Consider the following 23104-nt stretch of genomic DNA (forward strand, 5'->3'; position numbering starts at 1 on the left):
TACAAAGTACAGCACTTCTAAAAATGAGGAGGTAACAAGTGACTAGAGGCTACTTATAGCAGCTTAAAGGATCAGTACTGCTAGATGTGAAAACATTCTCAGTCACTTTATGCTCTTTATCCTTTGGAGATAGCGTATACACTAAAGGGTCTTCATTGAGGCTTAAAATCTAAATATAAAACCACTCACTAAAAGGTTTAAAGAAGTCCTAAAGCAAGACCCACACTGCCCTTCTTAACTGGAAGCACTCCTTGTGAGCCCAAAATAAAGGAAAGTAAGAAGAGAAAAAGAAAAAAAAAAAGTCTGCTAACACTTGTTCTCTTACAGCAAATGGATATCTTCACTGAACACAGAAAACATTCAAAAGTTTGCAAAATTACATTCCAAACATACTAGAAAATAATGCACACACAGAGTAATTCATTGAGAAGTGGGCTTACCCAAAGAACAGTAGTGGTGTCTCATACCACTCTTGGTTTGTCAAATCTACCTTAATCTACACAGCGAAAAGTGGGATTAAAACCTCCTCCAATATTTTTAAATATTTTGAAACCTTTTCCACGGTTGCAATAAGGTATTCTCAGTATGAAACATAACACAATATAAGCCTTACCAGGGCTTAAGAGAACATATCATGACGGGCGTGTTAGTGTTGCAATATTTAAGAGGCAACATGCACAACAAAACATCAACATAACAATGTACAGTATCCCTTTTCTTAATTTCGTACCATTTTATGAGTATATTTTCTCCTGTTAATAAGCATTGACATATAGAACTCACAAACCTGGGTTATAGATCTTTTTAAAAAAAAAAAAAAGGAGGGGGGTTTTAGTTCTTAAAACGTCCAGCGTACTGCATGAGCAAAACACCTCTGGAATATAACATGGCTAGGTGTTTCTTCCAGTCATTAAAAAAATTGCATCTTCAGTGTTTACAAATAAACTAAATGCTGTGCCTATTTGAATCCTGAAGGCTTTTCTTCCAGAAAGAGAGTGTGATTTGGTGACAGTCACAGATTTCTATACAAATTCTGTCAGAGTAATAAGCAGCTAATGCAATGAAGTAAGAATTATAGTCAAATTAGTAAGTAATTATAGTCAAACAAGAAGAAGTAAGAAGTAAGTCAAACAAGATGAAGTAAGAATTATAGTCAAACAGTCAAATTTTCTGACTGGATTGAAAGAAACTAAGTCGGTTCATCTTTGATAGCCCACACAGAATACTCCTGCATCCAAACTTTGCAGAAGAGGAGAGCGAAGAGGAGAGCGAAGAGGAGAGCGAAGAGGAGAGCGAAGAGGAGAGCGAAGAGGAGAGCGAAGAGGAGAGCGAAGAGGAGAGCGAAGAGGAGAGCGAAGAGGAGAGCGAAGAGGAGAGCGAAGAGGAGAGCGAAGAGGAGAGCGAAGAGGAGAGCGAAGAGGAGAGCGAAGAGGAGAGCGAAGAGGAGAGCGAAGAGGAGAGCGAGCAAACAGAAAAGAATGTTAATTTTGCATCTCAAATATTGTTCCACCAGCATTTGCAAAAGTCAAGAATGAAAACACATCCATACCTGTTCAAATACTGAGATCATCTCACTATTAAAAAAAACAAGATAAACGTGGATCAAGAAAGGTTTATCTAATCATTAGATCAATGTTTACTCTTTCAGAAAAGGGATAGTGCATCTCTAACACATAGGTAGCCTTGAATAAATACAAACCCTGATAAAAAGAAAGCAGCATGCCAGATATCTCTGAAGACAGCGCCAATACTGTAAGAGGTGCTTGTACCGTAGCTCTGCACTGTTCCCTCCTGTGTGTTATCTGTGGTACTAGAGCCATCTCCTTCCCTATGTACTTCCAAATGTGCTGCTCTCCTTAATTTCCTTCATCAGAAGAGATTAAAATTGGAAGGTAGCTTTGTAAGTGCCATCTACTAGTTCTATAAGGTGTTCAGCAGTTTTAAGCATGCAAAAACAAGCAGTATTTCAAAATACTTTGCCTCATTTAATAAAACTAAGCATAGCAATTACTTATTTTCATAACCCTTAAGCCAAAATATGTTTCAGCTGATCATCAGAGGCTTAAGCCTGCAAAATACAAAAAACTTACTGCAGGTTTTCCCATTTTAATGGGACAAACTCACTGTAGCAAAACATAGTCAATTAAGTGCTAAAAGACTTGCTTTCTATGCCTCCAACTGCATCCTTCTTTAATGTACATTGCCCACAAAGAACATTAATTAGTACTCTATGAAGTTCTAACACTAAATTTGCAATAATATCAATACTTTCACTCCACTAATACTCAGTTACAAGCTATTCTGTGGCAAAATGTCAGATTCAATGCATTAAAAGCTAAATAAGTCAATGCTTTAAAGTTAGTTGAGCACAACATTTAAATAGGCAAATTAAGAGTTTAAGTGCCAATTTTAAAATTTCAGATAAAAATAGAGCATCAACTTCTCATCTCTTGCAAAGCACTGACTGCAAACTCCTACAATTTTTCATGCACATTCTTCAGAACAGTTTCACAATCCTAAATTATAATTTTTTTTTTAATACAGACTATACCTTCTTCTTTTGCCCCCTGTGCTGGGAGGTGGCTTAGGTGTTCGTGTTGAAACAATCTGACAATGTACAGTTCCAAGTAGCAACATTAGCCATACTGGCCCAATTACTTCAGTTAGAGGTATATTATGTGGGCTCCGGGCTGTGCAGAACAACACTACAGCAGCAACTGGAAAAGAAGGAAAATTAAGTTCAGTTCAACATTTGAATTGTCTGGAATGGCCATCTCTTTATATGGACTTTCTTAAAATCAGAAACAGTCATATGTAGTTCTTCACCTGTATTTTAAACCAACTCACGCAATCTTGGAGGAAGAAATAATAGTTGTAATGATATAGAGAGTAAGCAGGATTTAAACAGTTGCAGATTCGGTATAGAATCACTTTTTCAACTTATCTTAATACTCATCTCTCTCTCTATGACACTTGTCACAGTAGAGCCATTGCTCAAAAGAGGTGGCAGAATAAAGTAAGGGAGAAAAAAAAGCTTTCGGAAAGTTAGATGCAACGTAAAAGAGTTTTAAATTAAGGTGAAGTTTCAATAGAACAGAAAAAGAAAAAGCAAATACCACCAAGCAGCCCAGATAAACTTAGTTTTGTCTGGCCTAAAACGACACAGCACAATCCAGAAAGGTAGATGAGTGTAAGAGTCATCAAACCAGGAGCAGGTTGTCCAGAAAGGCTGTAGTCTATCCATCCTTGGAGACATTCAAAACCCAACTGGACACGGCCATGAGCAACCTCCTCTAGCTGACCCTGCTTTGAGCAGGGGTTTGGACTAAGTGATCTCTAGTGGTCCCTTTTAACCTCAACTATCCTGTGATTCTCTGAAATCCTGCTTCAATTTAAACACAGCAATGACCAAGAGAGTTTATATGCTCTAGCAGAAAGTATTTTAAACTCCATCTTCCAAACACAGGACAAAACTGCTCACAAAGATAAACAGCCATGCAAGTTCAAGTATGTATTCAGTATTATATATGTATGTGTATGTATATTTTTTAGTAATGAGGAAAGATCAAAGACAAACCATGTAAATTATGAGGTAGTCCAACCGAAGTGACCAGGACTCCAACTAGTACCTGTGGCAGGAAAGGGGGCAGGTTCCAGTTCCCTAGTTAACAGCTAACTTTGTAACCCTTATGACCAGTTTCCCCTATACAATCACAGCTCTTTTTGCTCCTGCATAGAGTCCAACAAGTTCTGCAACTCAGAAATGCTTTTACAGGCTTTAGGTCAGTCCAGACACATTCAACAATCACGGGACAGATAGAAGAGGCAAACCCTCTCTTTTTCTCTGCTTAACACCTCTTGTTGTCACTCTGCATCTAAAGTTTGAAGCACTGCGTTCTGAAGCACGGGTGAGAAAAGCTACCAAGAAAAAAAAAGAAAAAAACATGAAGAAATAATTCAGGAATAGAAAGGGGGAATAATTCTCTGTTCCTAAGATCCTCATATCCCATGAGGACTTGTTTTTGTTCTTGTACCACTAAAAGTCTCACCTCTTACATCTGCTCCTAGCACAAGGAATACAAAGTACAAGTTCAACAGCTTCCACTAGTTCTCTAACAACACTCATTCAAAAATATATTTTTATACATAGTTTTGCATGTGGCTATAACATTCAAATACAAAAAATACATCACATGAAACCACCCCTAACACAGCTGATGCTTGGCTGCAACATTTTATACCAAAAAGAGATTAGACCTATTTTTAACAAGGAAATCTTTAGCAAGGGAGCTAGCCACTGTTAGAAACAGAATAAACGTGCAAAATAGGAGAATTATTTTTGATTATGGTAATCTATTTCTAGTTTCTCATCTTTTTTTTTTTTTTTCCTAACTTAAAGCACACAAATCTCCATCATTTTGTTTTTAAGTTTAATCTTCCCTGAGTTATGCTTTATATATTAGGTTGAACACACACAGTATTTTCATTATGAGACTGAGTTTTTCCAGTATGAGGTTTCTCAGAAAGATACTATGCATCATCCAGAAACTCAATTTGTTTAAAAAACAAAAAACAAAAAACCAGTAAATTAGTACAAGGTACAGATAACGTTACCCCTTCCTAAATAGGCTTACATGAGTTTCTCAAACATACAATTAGCTTCATAAAGTGTAAATAATAGATAACTTTGACCACTACTGTGCAACTTGGATAAGCATATATTTCTGAGTACACAGAGCGTGAAATGAATTGCAGGACCAAGCCTCCACAGCATAATCTCAAAGACTTCACTACAGTATTCCTTCTGCTATTTAAAAAAAAAAAAAAATCACCACACAAAACAAAAAACAAACACATGCAGCAAAGTAGAGTGATCTAGAAGAAACCAACTTCTTCCAGAAGTTATTTATCATATCTGGACTGGTCTTTTTCTAGATGATAGTGCTTCATTTTGTGACAAAGACACTAGTGAAATTACATGAAATAAAAAGACTATATCAAAGAAAGCAACTGTACATTTCGTGACCAACAACTACTTATCTTTTCAATATTTAAAATTTTCAAATATATTTCTAAGAAATTTGAAAATACATAAATATACATATAATATACACACAGATAGATAGATAACATGCATCTTAGCACAATAAGTAATTGCTGCATCACTACTGAAGTTTCTTTGGCTCATACTTAAACACTGGATAAAAACATACGCTACAATTTCACACTTAAGGTTAGTTTTCCTATCATAATATTGAAATATTTTGAAAGTAAAAATGAAGTAACAGCACAATTTAGGTGATAAGGAATCAGAACAACACTGTTTTATTTCTACGTTTATTCACTGGCTTGTTATGTGACCTTGGGCAAGAAACTCGTTTCTCTGTAGTTCTCTTATCATCCATTTTGCTAATCATACCTAGCTATACTAAAGGAAACGAATGTAAATAAAATACGGAGTTCTCTACGGTCAAGGACAGAGTTCTTTTCTGTAATTTATATAAATGTTAGGCAGAATCCCACTAAAGCTAATCAATTTCAAAGCAATAATTCCAAGTAAGGGCAGTTTATAAATCCACACAGAATACTTTAGAATTACATAAAAAGATGGTTAAGCTAAATATCTATAATAAAAATTAAGTCATATCACTTTACAATAGTGTCCAATAACAAGTTTGACTACAGCACAAAATTTAGATTCAGCACCGAAATATGGCCACTGAAATTTTGAAGTGTTCTGTCATTAACTTTGCATAACAGATTTTTGATGTTCTGGTGACGTCTTACTGACCTTATATGAACTGAAGGATAGAAAACACTTTCAGAGTAAAGTATAAACACCACGTTAAGGTTATATATGGTAAAAAGAGGTTGGAGGGGGTTGTTTTAAATAGTTTCCAAACCAAAAAAAGTCAATTTCATTTCATTTATGTGCACATTGTAAGTCTTTCAATTTATTTTTAAAAAACAACAAAATAAATTAAAATCTGATTTTAATTCAACACAATTTAAATGACAAGAGTTTCAAACAGCTGGATTACAGACTAATAACAAGTACTACTAATTCTTTTTCAGTGTTTTTAAATCAACAACTTCATGACTGTTTTGTTCACTAAAAATGCTTTAGGGTACAGAAATCAGAACTATTCTGTCATACTACAGTCCAGACTGCATGAATTCAGGAAATAATGCATTTCAGGCATAACATTAGTAAAACATAGGTGTAGAGACACTTTGGAGGGAGGGAGGGGAGGTTAATTACACCTTATCTCTGTAATGAATTCCCTAAAGAATTTCTTTAATAAAAGCACTTGTCTCAAATGTGTACTTTTTTAGCACTTTATGAAGGCGGCAGAAACTGCACAGGGGTACGTCTGCAGTTTTTTAAGCAGTGCTTAAAAAAACAAATTTAAGCACTGGAACATAAAAAATTACTATAACGACATGCGTTTCTCAAAATAAACTACCTAAGAACATGGCAATGAACTAAGCGTAATACATGCATCTTACTATCTAAAACACTATCAAGGCGATAAAAATTACTAATATTGTAGTATCACCTAGCACAGTACAAACACACAGAAGGTTAATGTATACAATAATACTTAAGTACCTATCTCTGAAATGGGTATAGGGGAAGTTCTGATAGCAGATCACATGAATATTTGTCAATATGTTTCAAGGTTTGGAACACTGGCACTGTGAAATTGATTTTACACGTTCTCGAAGCTGCTAACATCATCACAAAGAGACACTTTCCCTTTTTTCTGTTTCTTATTTTATGTATATTTCCAAGAGATCCAGTGATTCACAACCGCAAGGACAGATGGCAAAACTGAAGAGCAGTACTGTATTATAATTGGATTTCAGCGGAAAATGTGTCCATCATTTAGTTTCTCAGTGCACTTAAATTGCTCTCAACTTTCTTCAACCCTCTATTCTGTTTCTACGGTACATGCTTCTGATACACTTAGTCTCGTGCTAGCTTTCACACTGTTAGATACTGACTCATTACACTACATTCTTCCCTTTCTGATTTTCCTCTTATGTATTATATATAAATTAAAGGGGAGCATAAAATCAGATCTCTAGAACTTCAGAATCGCTGTCCTATTTAAATATTGAGAATTGCCTTCTGTTTGACAATGGGTGCCCAAAAGTCCTTCTATAACCTAGGAAGTATAAAACTAAGATGCATACTATCTCCATGTGAAATGGGGAAATTAGCAGAAGGATAGAGGACAAATAGCCTGTTATTTGTCAGTCATTCAGGAGCATGGCTGAGATTTAACTAAAGTATAAGCCAGAAGTTTAATTGCATCTAATATGACCTGCTAACATGTGGAAGGCCACACGGAAACTGGTCAAAGATCATCCTAGCAGACTGCACACACTGTCACACTTTGGCAGGTCTGGTACTTCCTGCTTCTTGCTAAGAGCTCTTGAACTGTAAAAGTATTAGAAAGATTAAAAGCCGAAGAGCAAACACACCACCCAAGCCAAAAGGCCCCTTGACACCTCTCAGTCCCAAAATAAATTAGATAGTCCTGGAAACCTAAGTTGCATATAGCGATGACAAACTAACACTTGTGCTAAACGCTGAAGAAAGCCTTCACACAAATCCTTACATTTTCAAGATGTCCCCTTTACACACTGAAAGAAATGTTAATCCAAAGACACATGCTTGGGACTGCAAACTGTTTCAGAAAATACTAGAATGAACCGTAATAGCACAGAGTGAACCAAGTAAGATGCAGCAATTTTGAAATGGTTAAAATATGGCACTCAGTCAAAGATGATCCTGTAATCCAACTCTACCTTGGAGAAGGTACAGAACAAGCAGCCAGAAAAAGATGACCCTCGATGTCACTTGTAGCCACCACCCATAGAAGAACGGAAAGAACACAACTCTCACAATTCCTTTGCGGGTCAGAGATGTCCAAGGACTTTCAGGTTTTGCTTTAGCAAAAGCAGATCCTAAAAAAGAAAATAAAAATAAAATTTAAAAAATATTTTAAAAAACACAGAGCGAAAGAGAGTGAGTTCTTAAATAACGGTAAAAAATCTGAACATACTTCATTTGCTTTAGTTGCTGAATATCAGAATAGTTAAGATAGTGAAAAGTACCACCAGATTTAGGTAAATTAGTATACTTAACAACTGATTCTATAATTAACTGTATCTACAATCCAAAACTTGACTACCATCATGAGAAACTCCTACCAATACTTTGGTTTTTGGAATGCGTGAGTAACAACACACTGCCATTTCCTACCATGCTAACATTAATTTATTTACTTTGTTTCAGTAAGGTATCAGACACTTGATATGAAGCAACAGACAGTCACGTGAGAAATTCACATGCCTGTGCAGGCATGGCAGAGCACCAATGTGTGTAACTTGCTCCAGCCAAGTCATCCAGGAAACCGGACTAGCGTTGAGAAGTGTAGAATAGTATCACTCAAACTGAGGACTATCCCCAGGAACGGGGAAACCACTCCAGGAAAATTTCATCTTTTCCTTTCCTTCGACACCATTCTTGGTATCACTCACTTAGCCTTTCCCCCCCCCCCCACCCCGTAGGCTTCCATTTCTTCTTCCTCTTGAAAATTGCCATTGCTCTGGCAGCTACATAAAAGTGTTACGTTTACTTAGAGCTAATGGGGATGTGACTTAAATTACACCGAGGCTATTGATTGGGAAGGGCAACATACCATATGCTGTTATGTCTGCTATGCATCTCCACCTTTCTTACAAGTGGAACTGGTATTACCGAGCTCTGTGCTGATACAGGTAAAATACTGCCAGTACTGGAAGTTCTTTGATGTCAGCTTAAGACATCTCAGTAGAGCAGTCACTTATTTGAACGCTATTTACATATATGTAGTAGATCCACTATATTGAAGTCATTGTTATTTCGTATAAATATTAGGTTTTAGATCTGATGTTTCCTTACAGATCAACTGTTATTTGATTTTTTTCTTTATCTTTTATTCCCATTTTCTGAAGGTTTCATTAGTCAGAAGTCAACCAGGTACCTGCTCCAAAGAGCACTACTATAAAAGTTTTTTAAAATCAGCTCATTTCCTTAGTTCGTCATGTTCCATTAGATAGAATCGAGATTTTTTGCTCCTTATTTTCTTACCTGACAAATACTATTAGACACAGAACTGCTGTAACTTTAACAAGACTTTAGTTTATTAGAGATTTGAATTCAAAGTCCACTACTTGAATGGATTCAAGAGTCCATGCTGGCTATTGAGTTCACGTAAAAAAAAAAAAAAAAACACTAAATATTTTTTCTAGCCTTTTTAAGGCAGGTGGAAAATGAAAGGAAGATATGTGGCTTTTTGCTCTTTTGTCCTTTAAAAATAGGAAAGAAATATTCAGGGCCTATATGTTGAAATTTCTGTAAAAATTACAACATTTCTTCTAGATGTCAGAAGATTTGGAAAAAAGTCTAAATGTGTAAGAATAGGAGATTTCTGAACTGTAACTCCAAAACGATGATCCATGACAATTCGTCTGTTTCTCTATTCAAAATCTAAATCTACATGTCAAAATTAAACTAAAAAACCCTTTTTAATTTTAATTTGGGATCTTCTTTAAACAATATTTCCTATTTGTCTTCTTCACAGAGTAATTATGCGTGTTCAGTTTTTTTAAATACTTCCTAATCCACTCTTGTTACATGACACAGGACAGCAGGGTTTGTTTTTGTTCATCGCCCTCAAAAATTTGAATTGCTGAGAAATTCAGCTTTTTCTAGCTCAAGACCTACCTCTTACAAGATCAACATCTATGAGGTCTGGTTTCACATGTCCCGTTTTCTTTGGTTTGTTTCTCAAACCCTGCAACATGCAAATACGATCAGAATACATTCACACAGAAAGTTCAAAAGAAAAACACTGATGTGGTCAGTAATTGGATTTAACCTATATTGCTATTAAAAATTCAGACCAGTATGTCAACTTCATAGAGATAAAGTACTGTGAAATAAATGTTCCAAGAAACGAAAAACAATAAACGCCTTTTACACACTTTACAACCTATACAAAATCTTACCAAGTACTGACCATAAGGTAGTTTTCCAAACATGATTAAGCTCTGAGCGCTTATTTCCCTTGGCTTGGATACAAACAACATATTATGCACACACTTTCAAGAATTAGTAATATATTTCCCTTAGGTTTTCGTAACTTCTGCCACAAATTACTTTCCTGAATCTCTTTTCTATGTCCAATAAAGCTTCACAAAACGTGTACATTGTAACTACTTAATTCAAAAATGATAATAAACTATACTGTACGTCAAGAGCCACTAATAACAGCAAGCTCCACTATTTTAAGTGCAAAACTCTAGAAAAGGGCTGAATTTTTCTTAACTCTGGATAAAGATTAGCCTGTTACAGAGGAAAGGAGCAAAAGAAAAAACACATACACATACAAAAATCAAACCAAAACACACACACACACACAAGATAAAAAACAGCAGGGAAAAAGTTTCTGTTTATTCTGTCTTTTAGAAACAATATTCTCCTTCACTGAAGAGCCAAACGCAGTCCTGCACAACTGTCAAGTTATTTTTAAAGCTAAAATGCGACACTATACTCTCAAGCTTGAGAGACAGCTGTGAGTTTATCCTGATTCCTTTAGATTTTGCTCTTAGACACATTATCCAGAATGATTCCATAGAGTGCAATTCACATAGAGTAAAAATCTAATATAAAAAAAAAAAGAAAACATCAGAAAGGAATTATGTTGGAAATGGTTTAACTGTCACTGGAAATTGTTAAATTTCCAATATTGTTAGATTTCAAAAATATGTAGAAACATTTATTACTTAAATATAAGAATGACATTGAGGTGAAAGGGTAAAAATGAAAGGACCATTAATGAGAGAAAGATCAATGATATCTAGTCATATTACTCTTCATACTTTTCTTAAACCTGAGTTCAGCTGGATTTTTCACACTGATATGAAAAAGTACAACTGTTCCCAATGACATATATACAAAGTGATCACTGGATGTCTATTAGAAAAAAACAGTTTGCATGAAACTAAACAAAACATATTTAATAAAAGTAAAACATGGACAGGACAAGATCAGCTCTCAGAACGGCAAATGCAGAAAAATAGTTGTACTAGAGAATTAATAATGCATAGAGCTTCACATGGAATTTTTTTTTTTTTTTTTAAAGGAAACAGCAATCTTAACACTGCAGCATTTTATGTGGAAGGTAAAACAAGTTCACAGTTATAATAATTATTAATTCCAGAAGTAGCTACAAATTCTTGTGAAATCTTGCATAAGCAAGCCACTCATACTTCACATAAACAAATCTAGATCTTAGAACTAAAACGTATGATATAATAATTTTTAAATGTACTTGAAAATCTAAATAAAGATTTGCATCCATCTTAGAAGAAATAAACCCTCTCCCACCCTAGTTCTATGAACAATCTACCACTGTGGCTAAAATTATATTTGTCTTAAAGACAGAATTCTGCAAAAATCAAGCCAGCAGTAGGGCATCTATCAGAGGGAAAGCACTGATGACACATTTTTAAGAAATTCCATTGTTCAAATCTCAAATCTCTTCAGTATCCATGAACTATGCAGAACGAGATCTTCTACTGCACCCAGCGAAAGAATTCCTTTCACTAAGATGCACTTTCTCCACTCTTTAATGTGTCACAGATATCCGTCACGTATGCAGAAAAGAGCAAGTTAGGGTTAACTAAAAACATATTCTTACTTTTCTCTGTGTAAGTTTCATACTGTTCAGGCCAATCCTGTTTAGCTCACATAATTTCTTTTCAGTATTGAACACATTTTTGCTACCTAATAGCAAAAATAAAGTTTAAATAAAAATGTTTAAAGGACTTAATATTGTTAAGAACTTTTTCTTGCACAAATTTTTAAATGATGCTTAATAGGGCAGCTCTAAACTATAAGTTTATATTATTGGAAATCGATTTTCTGCTCAAAAATAGCGATTTTAGTAAAGTTCACTTATAAACAGTACTGCAGTAGCTTTGAGATTAAAGCTGTAGTCTACAATACCTGAACTTAGCAGTTTGTTTCAGTGTTACCTGTATTACACAAAATTCAGTCAACACAAACTTATATTGACAGTATCAGGTCTCCTACTGTGTTTAATTTGTTGATTTTTGGACTACAGACCCAAACAAGCTGCATTTCTAAACGGCACAAGACCCTATTTGCAAGATATTATTTGAATAACGTTGTATTACATAGCAGTTATAAGGATTTCTCCTGTAATGGTGAATGGGGTTTCATGGTCACTGAAAGGACACTGAAAATAAGCAACATGTTAGGGCCTTGATTTGAAATTCCTTGTACTCATATTTGAAAGCTTTTGTTCCTCTGGTGCCTCGAGGAGAGCAATTATTGAGAAAGTCTGATTAAAAAAAAGAAAAAAGTTTTCTTGCAAGAGCTACTCTTGTTCTCAACCTAATTCCTTTTCAGTGGAGTAGAATGCTTAGCTCGTTGTTTAAAAACATTGGTAATCAAGACAATTTTTGTGCACAAGACTTCTGATTACATTAACATACAACAGCACTTACCAAAGCAATATCTTAAGCTGAACTTTGAAGTACGGTGCCTTTAAGATCTACCAGGCACCCCCAGCAACCCATGCTATCTGGCACAGCCCCAGCCACCTGGATCTCTTCCGAGTAGCCGAAGCCAGCGCAGGCTGCACGTACCACAGGAGCACTGCACAGACAGCATCAGATGCCTCTTGGCTCACTTCGTCATGCTCAGCACCATGCAGCTCTGCAGTATGCTGCAGGCTACGCTTTTGATTTTCCCTGACCCAAAGCACTTCTTGTGCCACTTCAAGGGGGCACACTGCAAAATTAGGGAGATGCGGAGGTAGAGTATCACAAAAAGATTCAAATATTCAAGTTTAGAAGCTCTTCTTGTAAAAATATCATCATCTCCGATTTAAAAGTTTATTTGCAGATTTGGAACAGAAGTCAGGAAACTTCTTAAATTAGGTCAGTTATAATTTCCACATTAATACAAACAAATCTCCCTAATGCATTCCATTTGGCTTTTTAAGTACTAGGGAGAAGGCGGAGGGGGGAACACGAAAACTGAAGTACTTTTTGCTAATGTTATGAATTAGAAATGGCTTTTAAAGTCATGCAGTAATAGTATACTACTTGTGTGCAGTATTTGAAGAAAAAAAGGTTAATTGCAAGAAAAAGTTAATGGAAGTAACTGTAACACCATGGAACACAGCATAATATACAATCCATAAAACCATTACATACAGCATTGATTCTTTTCTTCCCCCAAAACAATTTAGCCAGGTTAGATATTGATGACACTGTTAGTTAAACCAAAATGCAAAAAACACTGTTAAACTTCTTGATCGGGGGAACAAAGCCTGAAGTACTTACCAGTCTAATAAACTGTACAAAACAATGACAGCATCATAAAGGAGGAAAAGCAAACTGGAGGTATAAGGTAACTAACTGAAAGTAAAGAGAGCTCAGATAACTGAAATTAGAATTCATCATAAAGAAAAGTAAAAGATAGACAAAAGCACCAAAAAAAACTAACCAACTTTGCTTTAAGACAACCAAAAATAAGAGCAAATTGTACCAAGGTACAGAAAAAGATGCAGCACTTTAATTATGTAAAATAAACAGGGCATAACATGCCCGTTATGTTTGGTTACAGCCCAGAAATCTAATTTTATTTTACTAGTTCTAAAGAATATCACATGCATTGTAAATGACATCAGCATACACAATCATAGCATTGCTGACAACTAGCAAAAATGCTGAAATGCTATTATTACCTTTATTTCTCTTTGCTCTACAGATTTTTCCCATATTTGTTGATCATACGCACCAATCTAAGAGGAACACAAGAAATCTAAATTAGATTTCAAGAGACATTGATCAAACCAAATCAGTTTATCTTCAGTAAGGCAAGCATGAAGACAATACGTTATTTCCTCTGAGAGATTCATTTACAAAGAAATCTTTATCTTCTTCGTTCCATCATAGCTCGACTGGATCTAGCTAGCCTGTAAACTAGTTGAGAAAGAAGGGGAGAAGCAAGCAAGCAGATAGCAACAACCTCCTTGCACAAATCCAATACCTGCACTTGCACAGGTTAGCAGAGGGTAACACCACACTTGCTTCAACCTCAGATCTGGATTGCAATCTCTCATTACCAGTATTGATAAAGGACAGATCTACGGCATCAGCAATGCAGCAGATTTTTTAATTAATTCTTAAGAAAATACCCACACAAGAAGCTATTGTCATCTGTTTAGTTTATGCCACCTGCAATTTTTTATTATTTTTTTTCTGTCTCCCCCTGTATTTCCTATTCTACTTGGCCCACTTTTACAGCTATGCTGTCTTAAGCTTCATCCCTTAAGATCGCACAGTGCCAAATATGGTCTCACTGGTAATCAACTAGATTACAGGCTGGGGAAAACTCAAAACGTGGCAAGAGTACCAGGAATCAGCACTTTTCCCACTGAATCACTGCTAGTATAATATTCCAGAGAGATAGTCAAAAAACTTTTAAATAACTTTTTCTTTATATCACACTGCTAATTTTTCTGAAAAGAGGCATTATTTAAAAGCTGTCAGTTTTAGGGTTTCATAGATAAAGGCGCTATCATTAAGATGCTAGTCTATTTATTTGTGAAACTCCCTGAAAATATTAGTTTTATCTAAAAGTTTTTAACTAAAACTTGCAATTACAAGGAATCATTTTCTCCTAGGCTCTAATCTCATCAAAGTATTGTGGAAAACCTTGTATATTTATAGGAGCACAGTCAAAAAAAAAGAGGTAAAGGTTAGGAAAGACTAAAGCTTGATCCTGCAAGCACTTGTTAAAATCCTAGCACTAAGCCCGATTTGGATGAGTGAGTTCTGCCTGCCTAAATAACCATCGTTTTACTCTTTCAGATAGCTATGGTAAATTTAAGAAACTACTGTGCACTTGTTTATACAAGAAAGTTGCTCTGTTACCACCAGATATTTTGAATTAGGCCAATCTTAAGCTTCAGGAACTTACGGTGTAAGATAAAGTGACAAGAAAAGTCAATACACGAGGCAATATATTCAAGTATTGTAAGAAACGAGCAGAGATATTCAGATTGTTTGGAACTTGCAATCAGTGTTTCTAGACAATACCTGGCAACAATCTGTTTACTGTGCGGATTTTACAACCTTTCTCTCCCAGCAATTACACACACAGACACATGCTCTAACTGCGAGATGCCTGAAGTGTTATTCGTATCACCGCGTAAGTGCAACATCACTTTCTAGTCACCAGAGCAGGACAGACGCACCTAACGAGGGCAATTCATTCAAAGTCTCTTTACTGACTGTAAAGAGGGCTTACACAACCAACTGGCTTGGTCTAGACACCTAGTGGATAGGCAAGATGAACCCCAATCATTGAACAAACTTGTTTAAATTTAACCTCACTGCAAGAAAAATAAGGCTTCTCTATTCATTTCCATTTACAAATGATAACGGACATCAAAGGCCTGAGCATGAGCACATTCACCTTAAATCAGAAAACATTGTTCTGATTTGTCCTTTTCTACTTCAGTCTTGAGTTTCAAATTAGAAGGCATAACAAAAACAAACAAAAAGCATTCTTGGTCAAAAAGGACCTTATGACGAGCATAAATGCAACAAGTTTCCTACGGAAGTCAGAGTAAGCAAACACGCTCATTAGAAAAGCTAGAGTCGTGTTCTGCCCCTCCAAATTCGACCTGCCAAAAAACTTAAAATTTCTGATACCAGTAAAAGTCTAAAGCATATCTAAAATGAAAGTGAGAACGATGTAAAATATTAAGAATTTATTCTCCAAATAAGGTTATTGCACTGAATTACTCATTTTCAAATTTAATTAATATTCTCCATTTGCGAGATCTAAGCTCCCAAATGATTTCTAGCTTGCTGCATTAAAGAACTGAAAAAAATCTGCTGGTCTTGTGGTAAAAAAAATAATAGCATTATGAAATACTTTGGACCTTGCACTTGAAAGAAATTGTAGACTGTGGAAAATAACGTGAGAGCCAGGCCTGTATTGGGCAGAAACAAGCACTTGCTACAATAAAAGTCATTAAAAAAGGAAGTTTAAGAGCTAACTCAATCTGGATGGCAGCCAGTAACTAAAAAGTCAGCATCTTGAATAACCACTCCACCCAGACAGTTATATTAAACTGTTCCAGCCTTTTTTTGTAAACAGATTTTAAACAGAATACCAAGTCCTCATGAAATTTACTGAAAAGAGCCCTGAGCTTTTTGTACTCCAGACTAGTGCCCTCCTCATTTCCAAAAAAGAGTTTTCTACAAAAGGTAGAAAAGGAGATACAAGTCTGCCTCTCTCTTTATTACACAAGAAGCAAATGCGGAAGCCTGTGTTCAAATACAAGTCTAAAGCAAACTCTATATTTCTAATTCCATTCATAGCTCATACTGCTTCAGAGTTCAAAGAGCCTTTAAAAGAACATTCTTCTTTTAAACAAATAGCCCATTTGTCAAAGGAATTCTGAGAAGCACAGAAGACTTCTGAGGCAAATATAAGTTGCTTGAGTCTAAGCTTGGCTTACGTATGTTTTCCTGTAAACATTATTCTTCCTTCAAGACTAGGCAGCAGCAGCAACTGTCTCTTTACAAAGAAAGAAGAAGTAGGGATTTTTGATATTCGTATTTTTAATATTGCTCCATAAAACAATTCTGTCAGCAGGAAGTAAAATGAGAGAAAAAGATAGTTTTAACAAACATGGCCTTTCACAGTTCTGTTTTATTAGACTAGTAGATCTGGTCCATCACCCACAATCCACTTTAATTATTAAAATGCGAGCACAGGGTTATTAAATAAAGGCATATTGTTCCAAACTGAAAAGAGCTAAAGACATAGCTGCAGAGCGCAAGTACCATTACAGTCTCTCAGAAGTTTTTTTTTTGTTTTTTTTTTTGTTTTTTTTTAAATCTACCTAGTTTCATCCTTTCTTTCATGCTTTAAGAAAGCTACAGAGGCACTTTAGGGAATGACCATCCATGCGCAGCACATCAAATTAAGATCTGATATTGAATTTCCCTTTTCACAGTCTCCACAAGCATCTACACTTCTCTTGTGAGCATATCAGAAGGAAATGCATGCATGCAAAGGTATCACTATCAAGTAGCACAGTGAGTGGCACGTTTTGCTTCCCATGTTAAACCAAAATGGGTAGGACCGGCGTTACTAACAGGAAAAAGCAAGTAAAAAACATTTCAGGTGTTCAAAAAAAATGCAAGATACATCCGTTGCAGAATTCTTTGAAAACAGCTTTGCAGTGACAACAAACTAAACTGTATCACATAATAATCACCAGAGAAGAGAAAAAGAACGTGTTAAACAACTGAAAAACGACACAAGTATGAATTGCATTTGAGAATGTAATTCTTGAATGAATTCAAGAAGGTAAGTTAATACCAGCAAACCTTCCCCAGTTTTAAATTATTGAGAGCACCAGTTAACTCCATCTTCAAAGAGTTTTGATTTACAACTGTTTACATCTCAATTATTTTCCATGTCAAATCTAAATATTAAACTGTCAAAATGTTTACATACAGGCTCTGGCCCTTTACTATTCATGCAGTTCTTTGATATTGTACATACCTGCAGGACACTGAAAATAAAAAAGGCTAACAGTGCAAAAGGATTAAGCTCTAAAGGCAAACAAAATGCAGGAATAACCTTCTAGAGATAAGACTTTCATGCTTCCACCATTATGCATTTAAATATACACAAAACTTACTCTAAGCTAGAGTTCCCTTAACGCAAAAGCGGCCCCAGGACTCCATAGCTGCTCAAGCTTCCAGTGCCTGGAACCCTTAATCCAATATGAAAGGCCCAAGTCAACTCAAATACCTATATACTCCTGAACCTACCAGCTGCACTCCAATTCCCTTCCCTTTAGCTGCAAGTTCTGCAGCATCATGGGTCCTCCAAAAAATTTTACGTACAAAATACAGCAGCTGAAGAACTGTCCAACTTTTAAGTGTACAGTGTGCGGCAATAAATGAGATTCTATCCATCCTATCCAAACCAGTTACCTCTAAAATGTTTGATTAGCAAGATGCCTTGCTTCAGCAAACACCTAGTAAATGAGATGAAAGTATTTGCAAAACTTAACTCTTTTTCATGCAGCTATTATAGCGTTCAGCATAGAAGGGATTACATACAAAGATTAAAAATGCCAGCTGTCTTTCACAATAGCAAAGTGTTACTTTAGGAAAAGAAGAAACGTGGATGGCTAGTTAGCAGTTCCACCTAGCCATGTTGATGGCACATCAGCTTTTTTATTTTAAGTGGTAGCAATAACTTAAAAACAAATGTTAAAACTGGTATCCCAATTAAGAACAGATGAGCTATTTGACCTCTTGGAGGGGAAAGGCCCTGCTTCAGGGAGTAACTAGCAGTGGAGAGAGCTACATAAACCCAAAAAGCTCTTGAACCTTAGGAACAAGTTTGTAACAAGCCACACACAAACACTGATCCAAAAATCTAAGCCTTGTTTGTGACACTTAGTTTTATTGGTTAAATTTAAAACCAAAATAAATCTGGTTAGATATGCTCATCAGTTCAAACTCATCAGAATTTCCAAATTATCACAATAATTTGGAACGGGTTTAAAATTTTGTTATATATATAAATATACACATACATATATATACACAAACACACTCTCCATTTGCCAGATTTTATTTTATTTTTTGGAACTATGTAAATGGGAAAATATATCATATCCTGTTATTCCAGCTCTTTGTCTCTTACCATGAAAGTTTATTAAAAACATCAAAATCCACTGGATTCATTAAAACCCTATACATGTATATCCTTCAAACCTGTTTCTCAGAAATAGGACAGATGACAATATGAGCTAAATGTTTACGTTTTAAATTGCACTACTTCCTGTGAGCAGAAGAAGGTTGCTTCATTTTAAAAGGTAACAACAAAATTGGAGGCTTAGCATCGGGTTAAATAGATTTTTGGGAGGAGGGAGTGGAGATTTGTTTCCTCACAACTAGTTAACTGCTAGGAAATTGTGTTAACTTGTATGTGATTTGGTATAGGATATTAAACTATACAATTACTTCAGGATGCTTTATAAAATGATCTAACCTCCACTATGCAAAGTATTGAGCCATTATGCACAACTGACAAGATGGATACAATCCACACATTTTCCTCTCTCTCTTTTTCACAAAAATAAAAACCTCCAATAAAACTAGCTCTTTACTGAAAGATGAAATTAAAACCGAGATCCTTTTGAAGTCCAGTCTCATTACATTTTCTGTTTTTAAGAGATAAAATATGCGCTTTGAAGTAATCTGAAATAAAATAAAAACGTTTCTTCCCAATCATATACTTCAGAAGACATAGGATTACATTACTTTATATATTTGAAACATTACTTTTTTATATCTGAAATTTGGTTGGCACCTGGACGGCCTGTTTTTATAACATCCAATAGCAATAGCAATTAGCATAAGTAAAAAGTTAAGCAATTGAAACACAGTCTATTCTAATTGAAAATAAAGCCCCATGCTAAGAGCGTCTGCATTGCATGCTATTTCTTCCCAGTGTCTTTCTCGTAACAAGCTGATCAATAGGCCATATGTGCATCAAGACTGAATTTGAGCTTTGTGAAGACACTGATATTCACTTTAAGTTAATGTAGTGATGGTATCAACGTGTAGCCCAATACTCACAAAGCCTTCTGATTCTAATGGAATCAATCAATATTTCAGTAGACATCTATAATTAATGTCAAAGTAGGCTAGCAAAGATTATAATCCTAAGAATACACAGTATTTCCTGCTATTCTTAAAAAATTAATGTTTATCCATAATGAAAAATGCATGTTAAGTTTTGCTCTTTAAAACCTTTAAACACGTGTACTGGTAATATTACAATAGTACTACACATCCAAAAGACACTAAATACAAAGTACGGTCAACACAAAACAAAGTTGCTTCCTTGGATCTTCTACTCAGCAAATGAAGACTTTTAATGCCTTACTAAAAACGGCCACTATTAACATATTAGTCAATACGCTTCTATTTTTACAACAGTCTTCAAAAAAGTGTACGAATTTCTGTATCAGAATATTTTTAAAATTAAAATATGCACGCATATAATATTTATTTTAGAAATATCTTTAAAATTGCTTCATATTTAGTTTATGTTGAAGTATACACTTTTACATAACAGAAAAATCTTTTCTCTTTGACTCAGAGAACGGAAAAGGATTATTTAAAGTTAGTTTACACCCCGTTTTATTTCCTACATGAACTGATCTACACCACAGCAAAGGCAACAATCTAGTAGTTCAGCAGCACAATTATCTCTGCTGGAGCTGATTTCTACTCCTTGGATGAATCTTGTTTCCAAGATGTATTTCATTTTGTTTATGGTAGATATGTGGGGAGGGTATAAAAACTTAGCTCATAAACCAAAGATGGAAATCGCTGAACAATATTAATACACTGTCTGCTGATAGGGAACAGTTCAGTAACTTTTAGTCAGACGGAAAAGGAAAGTGGAACAGATCAAACTTGCATATCATAACGCGCAGAGCTTTAGATTTACGACTCCTGAATAGTTACTTCTGATTACTAAAAAAATCTTGGGATCCCCCTCCCTTCTCTCCACTCACTCCCCGGAGGAGAGATGAAACCAACTATTTAGAGTAAAACAAAACAACTGAAATAACCCTTAAAAAGTTTCGATCTTGACTATGTTTGAATTGCTAACTAACACACTGTTCAAATTCCGGCAATAACTGCAACAGAACTTAGAGCCATTTCACAGAACAGAAATTTTACCAAAGCTTACCTCAAAGAAACACTCCCTTTCAGAGTACAATAATGTATAATTAAACATTTATTTACTATGTATTAATATTTTTGTCTCAGTCATTTGAGATTAATGCTTGTTCACCTCAGCCTTATTTCACTGTCCTGAGTAATGGTTTACAGATTTAGTATGTCTGCTAAAAACCTAAGTCATCTTTTTTTTATCTCACAATTAAATGTAAAGGAAAGTGTCATGCATAAGAATAGTCAGAACCAGTTTACAGTCTATATCAAACAAGAGTAAAGGGATAACCAACATGTACCCTAAGCCGTTTCCTAATGACATATTCAGACTAGGGCCAATTTAGATACCATTTCTTTGGCTTAAATGGGCAACAGAACAGAATCAAAAATAAAGCCCAAAGCGAACAAGATTCCCTCCATTTTCTCTTTGTTATGAGCTTACTGCATTATCTGTCATAACATCTACTCCTTCTCTAATTTCAAACTGAAGTTAACACGGAATCACGTATAGAACCTCTGGAGCTCTAATCCAACTTCCCACTCAAAGTAGGTCCCATCACAGCTGGCTGCTCAGGGACTTGCCCAATCAAAGTCTGAACGTCTCCAAAGAGTGGAGATTTCACAACCTCTCTGGGCTCCTGTCCCAGTGCTTGGCAACCCTCACAGTAAACATTTTTTTCATTATATCTCATCAAAATTTCCTCATGTTCCAATTTGTTTGTTGCCTCTCATCCTATCCCGGCACATGTCTGAGAAGAGCGTGATGTCCTCTCTACACCCACTCAGTGCCAGTTGTGACAGCAGCTGTATCTCCCCTTTGCCTTCTCTTCTTAAGGCTGAACAAACCCATATCTCCAACTCTTTGTATGCTACGTGCTTCAGTGCCGTAACAATCTTGGAGACCCTCTACTAGACCTGCCAAAAAATGCCAAATGTCTTTCTTGTCCTGGACAGTCTACAGCTGGACACTGCACTCGATAAAGTCTCACAAATGCTGAATGAAGGAGAACACTTGCTTTCCTTGACCTACTGGCTACGCTATTGTTAATACAGTCCAGTTATGCTTCAAATGTGAAAGATTTAAGATCTCTGTAAAACTATTTTTTCTTTACAATTATTTATTTGCACAAAACAAAGCAGGCTCAAAAAATAACTGGGAAAATAAAAGCACTCTAGCAGCCTCATTGTTCTGTATCATTCCCTGAAGACTACTGAAAATCCAGCAACTCCATCAGCCTTTCCACAATTATGTTAAAATAGCACTGTCCTCATGCCCCTGGATCATTTCTACTTCCCATAGCACCTTTCCCTTGCACCACCGCATCCGTCTGTGTGGCTGAAAGAGAAAACAGATCGCTCAGGGAAAGCAAAGAAAATGTTTGAGTACTGTTCCACAAACACAACGAACCCATTCAAGAATCACTACTACCAACACAAGGACTTTCAACTCTTCTCTCCCTCCATCTCTTACGTAGGTTCAACTCTTTACAGAACCACAGCCTTAGTTTTAATTAGATTAGTTCCCTAAACAAATTCACCAGAAAGATACATCAACGTGCAAAGAAAGGCAAGGCACTTGGCAAGGGAGCCAACGGCCAGGCAAAAGGCAGGACTGCTCCTTTCAGCCGTAGTCTCGGGTTTTGAGTGAATTTGAATCTACTGCACAGGGCTGCTTCAGTAACTTGCGTTTTGTCTCACTGAAAAAAAGTGCTGAAGATAACCCCAACTATTTGGTTGGCTGAAAACTTCTCTATCCATTTTCAGCACTACAAGGCATTAAACTATTCTAAATATAAACTACCACTTCTCTGTGCATTCAAGAGAAGTCAGCTCCAACATCTGTGATGTTTTGGCACTCGAAGCCTGACCTTGAGCTGATGTAGTTTCAGCATCCAAAATCTTAGGTTATGTAGCCGTACAGCCTAGACCCTCAGGCAAAACCTGTTTTGGTGCCAGGGCTACCAATGCATCATGTGACTACAACATCAACGAGGAAGTCAGGTGGTTTAAGGAAACTGGAGATATTTTTTCTGTTTCTTTGTTAACCTGGCAAGTATAATCTTAGACTAACGAGCTGTAAAACACAGGATATTTCAGATCTTAAAACAATGCAGTTAGAAGTGTAATTTCATTTCATCCATTAAAGCAGTAAGGGAGAAAACATCTCATTAGTTTTACCGTGCCCTTTAACAGCAATACCTAAAAGGTACCCACA

General features: G+C 35.8%; 1 protein-coding gene across 5 annotated transcripts in view; it reads right to left on the minus strand.

Annotated features, from left to right (window-relative positions):
• Positions 1-23104, minus strand: part of PHTF2 (putative homeodomain transcription factor 2) — a 76243-nt gene that overhangs the window by 31654 nt on the left and 21485 nt on the right. For 3 of the 5 annotated variants that reach the window (XM_068925504.1, XM_068925283.1, XM_009669451.2), the window contains exons 3-7: positions 13839-13895; positions 9782-9851; positions 7819-7977; positions 2552-2717; positions 1700-1864 (exon numbers count right to left, since the gene is read on the minus strand). In XM_068925504.1, the coding sequence (XP_068781605.1) occupies positions 1700-1864; positions 2552-2717; positions 7819-7977; positions 9782-9851; positions 13839-13895 (617 nt within the window). The remainder of the gene's footprint in view (positions 1-1699; positions 1865-2551; positions 2718-7818; positions 7978-9781; positions 9852-13838; positions 13896-23104) is intronic. The other 2 variants (XM_068925417.1, XM_068925584.1) reach the window with 2 other exon arrangements.

The sequence above is a fragment of the Struthio camelus genome, chromosome 1 (genome assembly GCF_040807025.1).
Source record: "Struthio camelus isolate bStrCam1 chromosome 1, bStrCam1.hap1, whole genome shotgun sequence".
NCBI lineage: Eukaryota > Metazoa > Chordata > Aves > Struthioniformes > Struthionidae > Struthio > Struthio camelus.